Source organism: Rhinatrema bivittatum, chromosome 2, assembly GCF_901001135.1.
Source record: "Rhinatrema bivittatum chromosome 2, aRhiBiv1.1, whole genome shotgun sequence".
Lineage (NCBI taxonomy): Eukaryota > Metazoa > Chordata > Amphibia > Gymnophiona > Rhinatrematidae > Rhinatrema > Rhinatrema bivittatum.
In genome coordinates, this window is record NC_042616.1 from 165,145,811 (window position 1) to 165,157,903 (window position 12,093).

The 12,093-nt window shown below is 44.5% G+C and overlaps 1 protein-coding gene across 1 annotated transcript in view; it reads left to right on the forward strand.

The window, feature by feature from the left end:
- Window positions 1-1,183: 1,183 nt before the first annotated feature.
- The window catches only part of SRI (sorcin), a 38,169-nt gene continuing 27,259 nt past the window's right edge, over window positions 1,184-12,093 (forward strand). The window contains exon 1 of the mRNA XM_029588826.1: window positions 1,184-1,373. Within this exon, the coding sequence (XP_029444686.1) occupies window positions 1,335-1,373 (39 nt within the window). The 5' untranslated portion in view covers window positions 1,184-1,334. The remainder of the gene's footprint in view (window positions 1,374-12,093) is intronic.

Sequence of the window (12,093 nt, forward strand, 5' to 3'; positions counted from 1 at the left end):
AAAAACCAACACCGGATTTACCGCGCCGGGTTTATTGGCATCGGTTTTTGTGACCGGCGTACAGCAGTCACGAAAACCATTTGGGTTCGTGTTAGCAAGGATGCACTAAGGGTTGCAAGCGACCCTAGTGCATCCTTGCTAATGCAACCTCCTAATTTGAATATTGCATGGCACCCCCCTTTGGGGCGCCATGCGTGTGTTAAGAGAGTGGGCGCTGACTGTTCAGCGCCCGCTTTCTACGTGACTTTATTGCATCGGCCCCCAGGAGTTGTTGAAGCTCATGCTACACAGAAAGTGCACCAGTGAGTCACAGATACCTTGTGGGTCATTAAAAAAAAAAAAATCCCCAGGCTATTTGCCTGCAATGTGCCCCTGCCTAAGACATAACTGTGCTATTAGCGTACAAATAAAGCTATGGCCAGAATTCTTCCACAAAGAGACTGCCTGCTGATTCATTGTATACTGGTTTGGGGTGAGATGTATGTGTTGGGGGAGGGGGGGGGGCAGGTAGTAAGCAAGCAGTGTCGTACTGAGACTGGACCTAGGATGCCCACCTTACCTAAGCACGTTGTCTCCTTCTCAACTTCAGAATCAAGGACAGTCCTCCAGAACATAATACATGTGTTCTCTGCTTGTTTTCTTATTTTAGCCACGTTCATAATTTTTTTTTGGTAGGGGAAATAGTTTAAATCCAGAAACTGCTGCATATCTTTTACAAGTGAACTATATCTAATACAGAGGGCTAGTCAATGAAAAGTATCACAATTTACTAAAACGCTTTAGGATTTGAAGCACAGAGGCAAACCCTGAGATTAGAATAAATCTATCAGAGGAACAGCCACATAATCTCCAGTAGCAAAAAAAAATCCCTTGTAGACTAATCCCTTTATATCATGCTCTACTTCATAATCAAACTCCTCTCGCACAACTGTTTGCAAGTTCAATAAAGTTAGAATGAAAAAAAAAATCTTCCTTAGGCAAGTCTAGACCATTAGCAAACACGGGGGCAGACGGTGTCGCTTCCCGTGAAACATTCACTTCGGCAAGAGACTTTTTTTCCTTCTGGCCTCCTCCCCGTCCCCCTTCGTACGGCTCTGCACGAGGAACTGAGAGAGTGACAGCGTTCGTACTATAATTTCGTTTTTTTTCCCTCCTCTTATCCACACCCTCGCGTGGGACTGCCCGTGTGACGTCTTTCGTGCTCTTCCGGGTGCCGCAGGGAAAGTTGGTACGGGTGGAGCTGTGCTTGGTGCAGAAGAGCGCGAGGTGCCTGCGAGTCCCAGCGCGCGCCCCACTCGAGAGCACGCCCCAGTCCACGCGCTCGCAGCAGTATCATGGCTTATCCCGGCGCTGGTGGTTATTATCAAGGAGGGGTAAGTGCCTATAGAGGAGCAAGCCGGACCGAACTCGGGCAATTCAAAATAGAACTTATAAAATAGCAGTGGCAAGTGTCTTTTACATAATTCTATGTGCACCTTGTTTTTTTCCCCCTGAGTTTTTTCTGAATGTGGTTGAACTAGGAGCACTGATCCTGGTCAGCATCGTAAGCGTCCTACTGTCAAAGCAAGACCATAGTTACATTTGTGACAGAACGGATACGTCTCGATTCACAACATCCCTGAAAAATCCCCGCCCAACCAGAAAGTAGAGCTCTGCTTTTGGCGTCCTTTGATACATTTGTCTTTTATCTGAGGATATAGAAACACTGTTTTTAGCTATTGTGTATCAGAGAACAAGACCCAAGTAACAAATGACTGCACCGTAATTTAAATCTCATGAGCCTTAAAAACATATTTTTAGTTTCCCCCACCTAGAAATATCTCCAGGATAGTAACACTTCCACTTATAAACAATAAGTAATTGGATAGTGTCATGTTACCCTATGCAACATATATGGACTTCCCTGGCTATTATGAGGACAAGGTAACATAGTAAATGACATGCCAGCAGGAAAATCCCCAAATGCTTCATCCAGTCTTCCCTGCAAGTTTTTTTTTGGGGTTTTTTTCCCTTTTAGGGTAGTAACTACCGCTCCATGCAGGTTACCCCCATGCTTTCTGTCAAGGGTAGCAATTGCTCCACCCTGCAGGTTACCCTGGTTAACACAGGTTACCCTTTTTCTTCATCTCTGTCCTTTAGCCATTAGGGACATCTTCAGCTATCATACTTTATATCATGTATCTTAATTGTTGTATTATAAATGAAGCATTAATGGCACTTGCCAAGTAAAACTATATCAGTCACTATGCAGATGTTGGGCAGTTGCTGACCCAAAAAGATCAGATGATTTGAGGCAAACCTGAAAGTTTTTTTCCTTTTCTTTTTTGAATTAAATGCTTTTTCAGGCACAATGCCATATAATAAATGGCACCATACGCTTGGTCAGCATTTCCCAATCTTTTCAAGCCCAAGGCACACCCCTACATTAACAAAAATATTATGTGGCACACTAACCTCCATGGTGCAGGCAATGCAGACATGGAGAGGACTCATGGTCAAAAGAAGAGCTAGGGAAATACTGAAAACCGCACCAGTCTCTTTTAAATTTTAAAGCAAAGGGAGAGAGAGAGGGCAGAGACACATGCATTTCTCACAGTGAGCCATTTCCTTCTATACATGTGCAGAAGGAAGAATTCGGTGTAGGGTGGGCAGTTGACTGCTACCTTGGATACTTCATGTGGCCACCAGAGCTCCTCCACTGCTGCTGCTCCCAGCACTCAGAATCATATCCAGTGCTCAGACCATGCTTTCCCTATCCCATTCAGCCTGGGGATAAGATAGAGGCTGGAAGGACTCAAAAGGAGGAAATTCAGGAAGGGGAAGTTAAGGAGGTGCTGTGTACATTGTGTGTGCCATACAAAGTGGGGCCCAGTTATCCATGCCCCGCATTCTGCCCATTAATTACCACAATTCAGTGCTCATGCTGTACTTAGGAAGAAGAGGCATGCATGATTCCAAATGTCCTATATGTTTAATATTTAAAGCTGGTGCCTCTTGTTCAGGGATGGATCCCCTGAACATATTCAAGATCCCCCCTCTTGTTCAGGGGGGATCTTGAATATGTGCATGAGAGTGAGCCTGCATGTGTGTGTGAATGAGAGAGAGCCTGAATATGTGCATGAATGAGAGTGAGCCTGAATATGTGCATGAATGAGAGTGAGCCTGCATATGTGCATGAATGAGAGTGAGCCTAAATATGTGCATGAGAGAGTGAGCCTGCATGTGTGTATGAATGAGAGAGCCTGAATATGTGCATGAGAGTGAGCCTGCATGTGTATATGAATGAGTGAGCCTGAATATGTGCATGAGAGTGATCCTGCATGTGTGTGTGTGAATGAAAGAGAGCCTGAATATGTGATGAGTGAGCCAGCATGTGTATATGAATGAGAGAGCCTGAATATGTGCATGAGAGTGATCCTGCATGTGAGCCTGCATGTGTATATGAATGAGAGAGAGCCTGAATATGTGCATGAGAGAGTGAGCCTGCATGTGTGTATGAATGAGAGAGAGCCTGAATACATGCATGAGAGAGTGAGCCTGCATGTGTGTATGAATGAGAGAGAGCCTGAATACGTGCATGAGAGAGTGAGCCTGCATGTGTATATGAATGAGAGAGAGCCTGAATACGTGCATGAGAGAGTGAGCCTGCATCTGTGTATGAATGAGAGAGAGCCTGAATACGTGCATGAGAGAGTGAGCCTGCATGTGTGTGTGAATGAGAGAGAGAGCCTGCATTTGTGTATGAAAGAGAGAGCCTGAATATGTCCATGAAAGAGTGTGCTTATGTTTGTGAAGGAGAGAGAGAGGATAAAGATAGTGTGGCCTTCTTCACCCAAATCCATAACAATCTCTGGAAAATGAAAAGATCCAGGTATTTTTTTTATTTAATGGAATGGAGAATTGGAGAATTTTTAATATTTTAATTTTAAATTTTTGGATGTTTCATGTGTCTGCTGTTTTGAAATATTTTATTGGTGTCTGGGAATTATTAGAACAAATTTATGTGACTTTTTAAATCATTAGGGGCCCAATATTGAAAGATGCCATGTTTAAGTAACTTGGCCAGATATAACTTATCTGGCTAATTTATATATATTCAGCAGCGCGGCCTTGTCGCTGAATATATGAATATATATTTGTATTTAGCTGAATCATTTATAACCGTCTAATGTAGCTGGTAAACTTATGCGGCTAAGACAAAATATTGCTATTTAGTTTTGTAAGTTATGCAGCTAAGTCGCTCCACCCACCGCTGGCCCACAACTTATGCAGCTAACTGTTTAGCCATATAAGGGACTTATGTGGCTAAGCAGCAGCCACTAAATGTTAGCGCATATTCAGAAGCCGCTACTTAACCACATAAGACCTACTTATCCGGCTAAGTAACGCTGAATGTGATTTGAATATTGGGCCCCTTATGTTTGTCAGCTGCTTTGATATAGTCATTCTTTTCATGGTTTTAATATTATGAATGATGTCTTAGTTCTCTTGATTTTATTGATAGGTGTTTTGTGAGGAGTGATTATGTTTGTTTTTCCATTGTTGCACTGCATAATACAGTCGGGCTTGTTGTGGTTACCAGAGCATGTTTGTGAACGAGTGAGCCAATGAGCATAGGACTACTTAAGCCAGTGTGAGTATAAAAGAGAGCAAATGAGCCAGTGAGCATGTGAGTGAACAAGAGTGTGAGTGTGTGACACAGTGAGTATGTCTGTGAGAGAGAGCACGTGAGCCAGTGAACATGTACGAGAGACCACGTGTGATCTAGTGAGCATGTGTGTGAGAGAGAATATAAGGGAGTTTATGTGAGCATGAACATGTGTGTTAGAGAAGAAAGGTGTGCATATCTCCCATCCCTTGCTAATCCATGACAATCTCAGGGTGACTGGAATCAAAAGTTCCCATACGGAGAGCAGGGGATTTATTTTAGCTTTAATTTTAATTAATCAGGGGTGTTTGCTGTGTCTGCTATTTAGAAATATTTTATCAATGTTTGGGAAATTAAAAAAAAATGTTATGTTTGTAATGATTGGATGTTAAATATTTTATTCTCTTTATGAGTTTGATGCTTTATATTTCTTGATGTTATTGTTTGATGTTTAGTGACGAATGATATTTGTTTTCCATTCCATACAGAGTCTGGCTTGTTAGGGTTTCAAGTTCAGTTTTGTCTGCATGTTTCTAGTTATACTTTATTATCTCTTCATTTTTTTGTATTTGGTGAGGGTTTGTCTGTGTTCTACATGCGACTAAGGTTGAGGTATTCTGCTAAGCAGATTTGGGCTTAATTTTGCCGGGTTTCAGAGTCTACTTAGCGTGTTGATGCGTGTTCTGCAGAGATGAGTGTCCCCCAGACTGATATTTTCCTGCAATCCGCCCCTGCTCTTGTTGCTGTAAGGTGCTGAGAGCAGAGCCTAGGTGCTGGTTTGGTTCTGAGCATCAGGCAGTGGTGACTTTTCCATGCTACATCTGATCAGGTCTGAAGGCACACTGATTGGGGAAACACTCAACTAGATAACTATTGAAATTGCTTGGTTGGCTGGGTTTGGAGAATGGTGTTCAAACTGAAGTCTGTTTCCCAGTGAGTATGCATGAGAGAGATTTGAGTATACTGGGTCCCCAGTGTATGGAGATATATCTCAGAGATGTCCTGAAACCCAAACAGTTTGGTGTGCTTCTAGAGAAGGGTATAAACGTTCCCCATCTTTATTTTTTTGGCTCTGTAGTTTCTCCTGCTCTTTTGGATGTTTATTTGGAACCAGGACTGGGATTCCACACCATAAATCGTACCTCATAACAACCCTCTCTACTCCCTGAGCCCATTCATTGTAGCGATAGTCCTGGCATTAATGGGCCTTAAATCTGGCCGATTGGTAACGCTGTTGTGCAGTGACAGGGATCTTCCTCCTCCTAGGGGCTGTGAATGCTGCTGCTGCAGCCTCCCAAGCTCCAGCTGGCCTAGCAGAAGGCAGACGCAGGAATTGAACGTGGCACTGCCACCGAGTTGGCCCTTTGCCATTTTTTTTTTATGTTAAACAAGTTCCACCCAGAGCTGGAGAGCCTACTTTCCAGGATGCACACACACCCTCACGTGTGGATCAGAAATCCCTCACCTCATCCATCCTCATGTCCCTGACATGTCCTGAAAATTTGGTTTGGATAGGGCATCAAATAAAAATGTTATGTGGGGGGGAGGGGCACCACATGCATATGTAGGCACAGCGATCTTATAAGTTTCCTTTCCTTCTGAATGCAGGCTAAAGCGTGCAACTGTATGAAGCAATTACAGTTCAGGAATTTGCATGGCAGTCTTGCAGGGTGGGAAGTTGTATTAGCAGAGCCTGGCCTTGTTTTGACTGAGTAGTGCTTCATGAATGTAATGTTAGTCTTACAGTGTTTTAATACAGTCCTGTGTAAAAGATGACTTGGTGATTTGCCTGGGAACACAAAGTCTTTCCCCCTTCTAAGCCATTAATTCTAAGCCTGCTCAAGTCTAATGACCAATAATCTTTCCCATTTGAAAATTGTTCGGTGGCCTATGTAAAATGAGCTGATGGTCTTCATTCAATTCATAGTACTCAGGTGTTGACATCACCTAAAAAAAAAATCACAGTTGGCTCTGGTTGTAAGCCAGCAGAGAGGCCAAGGACTATCTGAGCATGAAGACTGATTGGAAGTGACTTCTCCAGAGTGGGGCTGAGGCACATTGTCAGGAACTAAGGGGAGCTTGCGTTGGCACTTCCTGTCCTATACCTATTGTGTGGATAAATGGAGTCCATTTCCGTTTTACTTCCAGTCCAGTTCGTTTCATGAATGCTGGATTAATTACATAATTTTTAAGAAGTATCCTGAAAAGAAAATATCTTAATGGTTTTTTTACTGTTTGAAAGGTTTAAGTGTTTGACAGTCAAAGTGTGCAAAAATTTCTGTTAGAAGCCAGGATAAAATAATGTGGTTGCCATGTTACTCCACTTGAATACATGGAAATAAAGGTCATTTAAAAAAAATAAAAATAAGTATCTAACTTGTTAATTCCAAGTTGCAAAAGTGTTGTGGAAAACAAATCTGTCCTTCTATAGAACTCCCAAATGCCACCTTGGAGATAAATGCCAGCCGAGCGTACTGTTTAATCCGCTGTTGGACACGGGTTAAATAGGCGCTAATCCACCCCCTAATGCAATAGGGGGGTTTAGCGCCTATTTAACGCACGTCTGAGGGGTGAATGGGATAGCGCTTATCACATGCAAATGCATGTGAACGAGGCTATTACTCATTCACTCCGCATGCAAAAAAAATAAATGTGCATCTCAGACACACATTTATCGCTCAGCTTTTAATGCCTGCCTGGAGCAGGCGTTAATGAGTGCACTGAAAAAAGCACAGAAAAGCAGAAAAAACTGTTTTTCTGTACTTTTTTTAAAAGCTAAAAAGAAAAAAAGAAAAAAAAACCTGTCGGCCACTTTGAAGATCGATGCCAATATGCTCGGCGTCGGTTTTCATAACCGGCAGACCGCTGGTCGCGTTAGCAAGGAGGCGCTAAGGTTGAGCAAGCGACCCTAGCGCCATCTTGCTAGCACAACCCCCTAATTTGCATATTGCATGGCGCCCCCCTTGCGGGCGCCATGCATGCGTTAAGAAAGCGGGTGCTGAAAAGTCAGTGCCTGCTTTCTGCGAATAATATTGCATCGGCCCCTCTGAATAGCATTACATTTTGTTTTCAGTAGGAGAGTCCCCAGTCCTGCTTCATGACTAGCTCATCTTTCTGCAGCTGAAATCGTTTGTCTGTAGCAGCTTTTGCTCTTTCTTTTGTATTTTGATCAGGCATAATTTTCTACAAATAATTTAAGGAAATAGGGAGAATTTTTCCAGAATCAAATGAGGAAAATAGGAAAGAGCAGAAGCATTGGCAAGTTAGACATAAAACATTTAATAAGGCAGGCCAAGAAAGAATTTAAAAGGGAGCTTGCCACAGAGGTAAAAACTAATAATAACTTTTAAGTACATTCAAAGCAAGAAGACTGTGGGAGTCAGTTGGACCATTAGATGACAGAGGGGTAAAAGGGGCACTCGGGGAGGACAAAGCCATAGCAGAAAAACTAAATGAATTATTTTGCTTTGGCCTTCACCGAGGAGACTGTTGGGGAGATGTCCACCCCCACAATGTTCTTTGATGATGTCTCTTGTCCAGAGACCGGCATGTGTTTGGAGAGGGGGAGGGGGAAAAGATAAGAGATGGGAAGGGAAAGTTGAGGCATAGGTGGAGGGCAAAGTGGAATGAGAGGAGAAAGCTGAGGAAATGGAGGTGAGAGAGGGTAAAATGGAAAGGAATAAAGGTATCCTTTCTTACTCCTGCTTCAGATTTGTCTGTCTGCACTTTGGGGCGGATTTTAAAACGAGCGCGAACAGCCTACTTTTGTTTGCGCTCCAGGCGCAAACAAAAGTACGCTGGATTTTAGTAGATACGCGCGGAGCCGCGCGTATCCACTAAAATCCTGGATCGGCGCGCGCAAGGCTATGAATTTTGTATAGCCGGCGCGCACCGAGCCGCGCAGCCTACCCCGTTCCCTCCAAGGCCGCTCCGAAATCGGAGCGGCCTCGGAGGGAACTTTCCTTTGCCCTCCCCTCACCTTCCCCTCCCTTCCCCTCCCTAACCCACCCGCCCGGCCCTGTCTAAACCCCCCCCTTACCTTTGTCGGGGGATTTACGCCTCCCGGAGGGAGGCGTAAATCCCCGCGCGCCAGCGGGCCTCCTGCACGCCGGGCCGCGACCTGGGGGCGGGTACGGAGGGCGCGGCCACGCCCCCGGGCCGTAGCCACGCCCCCGTACCCGCTGCCGACACGCCCCCGAAACGCCACGACGACCGGGCCCGCCCCCCGACACGCCCCCGACACGCCCCCTCCGAGAACCCCGGGACTTACGTGAGTCCCGGGGCTCTGCGCGCGCCAGGAGGCCTATGTAAAATAGGCTTCCCGGCGCGCATGGCCCTGCTCGCGTAAATCCGCCCGGTTTTGGGCGGATTTACGCGAGCAGGGCTCTGAAAATCCGCCCCTTTATGTTGTGTTTCTATCATAGCTGATTTGTTCTTGTAGGCTTTTGAGTTGTTTGTTTTCACCACTGTTCATTTTCAGTTGAGTTCCTTGAACTGAGCACTGCACCACAGCCATGCAAGATTTTTAACGTTCTGCAGGCCTGTTTGGTCTGTTCGTTGTTGAATGTTTATTGTGTATGTCCTGATGTTAGCCGCCTAGAACAAGGGATAATGATACCTACAGATATGTTAATAAAATTAAAAATGGTGATGATTCTCAGGAACTGAATCATATCAGTATAAAACAAGAAGATATAATAGAGCAAACTGACAAAATAAAAGTAAAAAAAAATCACAAGGACCGATCGGTATTCACCCCAGAGTTCTGAAAGAACTCAAATATGAAATCACAGATCTTACTAGTAATCAGTAGCCTATCATTAAACATCCACAGTACCTGAAAACAGGAGGTGTAACCTATGTGAATCAGATTTTTAGAGATGTGCATTCGTTTTTCACAAATTAGACAATTTCAACAAAATTTCCCACAGGGGCCCGAACCTGAAGCCCGAACCGTTAGGGCTTAACGATGCACATCAGTGATTTTTAAAAAGAATTTCAAGGGTCATCTGGGAAATGATAGATTGGTGAGCCTGATGTCAGTGACAGGCAAAATGGTAGAAGCTATTTTTAAAAACAAATTACTGGCCATATGGATAGCATGACTTAATAGGGAAGAGCCCACATGGATTTAGCAAAGGGGTGTCTTGCTTTACAAATCTATTAGATTTTTTTAAGGAGTTTATATGTAAGTAAGGGTGAGCCAGTCAACATAGCACATATGGATTTTCAGATGGCATTTCACAAAGTCTCTCATGAGACTCCTCAAGAAATGTAGAAGTCCTTGATTAAGAGACAGTGTTCTGTTGTTGATTGGTAACTAGTTCAAAGAAAGGAAATAGTCCAAAGGCTCAGTTTTCTCAATGGAGAAAGAAAAATGGTGCTCCAGGGATCTGTATTGGGACTGATGCTCTTTAACATATTATTTCTTAGCATACAGAGAGGTGAATCCAAAACCAGTGGGTTATGCAACTTATGGGTTATGTAACTTTATCATTAAAATCATCCATTGTACCTGAAGACTGGAGGATAGCAAATGTAACCCCAATATTTAAAAAGGGCTCCAGGGGCGATCCGGGAAACTACAGACCGGTTAGCCTAACTTCAGTGCCAGGAAAAATAGTGGAAAGTGTTGTAAACATCAAAATCACAGAACATATAGAAAGACATGGTTTAATGGAACAAAGTCAACATGGCTTTACCCAGGGCAAGTCTTGCCTCACAAATCTGCTTCACTTTTTTGAAGGAGTTAATAAACATGTGGATAAAGGTGAACCGGTAGATATAGTATACTTGGATTTTCAGAAGGCATTTGACAAAGTTCCTCATGAGAGGCTTCTAGGAAAAGTAAAAAGTCATGGGATAGGTGGCGATGTCCTTTCGTGGATTGCAAACTGGCTAAAAGACAGGAAACGGAGAGTAGGATTAAATGGACAATTTTCTCAGTGGAAGGAAGTGGACAGTGGAGTGCCTCAGGGATCTGTATTGGGACCCTTACTTTTCAATATATTTATAAATGATCTGGAAAGAAATACGACAAATGAGATAATCAAATTTGCAGATGACACAAAATTGTTCAGAGTAGTTAAATCACAAGCAGATTGTGATAAATTGCAGGAAGACCTTGTGAGACTGGAAAATTGGGCATCCAAATGGCAGATGAAATTTAATGTGGATAAGTACAAGGTGATGCATATAGGGAAAAATAACCCATGCTATAATTACACAATTTTGGGTTCCATATTAGGTGCTACAACCCAAGAAAGAGATCTGGGTGTCATAATGGTTAACACATTGAAATCGTTGGTTCAGTGTGCTGCGGCAGTCAAAGCAAACAGAATGTTGGGAATTATTAGAAAGGGAATGGTGAATAAAACGGAAAATGTCCGCTCCATGGTGAGACCACACCTTGAATACTGTGTACAATTCTGGTCGCCGCATCTCAAAAAAGATATAATTGCGATGGAGAAGGTATAGAGAAGGGCTACCAAAATGATAAGGGGAATGGAACAACTCCCCTATGAGGAAAGACTAAAGAGGTTAGGACTTTTCAGTTTGGAGAACAGATGACTGAGGGGGGATATGATAGAGGTGTTTAAAATCATGAGAGGTCTAGAACGGGTTGATGTGAATCGGTTATTTACTCTTTCGGATAGTAGAAAGACTAGGGGGCACTCCATGAAGTTAGCATGGGGCACATTTAAAACTAATCGGAGAAAGTTCTTTTTTACTCAACGCACAATTAAACTCTGGAATTTGTTGCTAGAGGATGTGGTTAGTGCAGTTAGTATAGCTGTGTTTAAAAAAGGATTGGATAAGTTCTTGGAGAAGTCCATTACCTGCTATTAAGTTTACCATGGGGCGGATTTTAAAAGGGCCGCGCACGTAAATCCTTCAGGATTTACGCACGCAGGGCCCTCGCGCGCCAGCGCACCTATTTTGCATAGGCCGCCGGTGCGCGTAAAGCCCCGGGATGCGTGTAAGTCCCGGGGCTTTTGAAAAGGGGCGGGAGGGAGCGTGTCCGGGGGCGTCCCCGAAACGACGCGGCGTTTCGGGGGTGTGCCCCGGCGTTTTGGGGGCGGGCCCGGGGGCGTGGCGCCGGCCCGGGGCCATGGTCAAGGCCTCCGGACCATGCCCCTGGGACCGGAGGACGGAGCGGGGCTGCCGGCGACGCGCGCAAAGTTACGCCTGCTTTCAGCAGGCGTAACTTTGCCGACAAAGGTAAGGGGGGTTTAGATAGGGCCGGGGGGGGGGTGGGTTAGGGAGGGGAAGGTGGGGGGAGGGCGAAAGAAAGTTCCCTCCGAGGCCGCTCCGAAATCGGAGCGGCCTCGGAGGGAACAGGCAGTGCGCGCTGGGCTCGGCGCGCGCAGGTTGCACAAATGTGCACCCCTTGCGTGCGCCGACCCCGGATTTTATAAGATACGCGCGGCTACGCGCGTATCTTA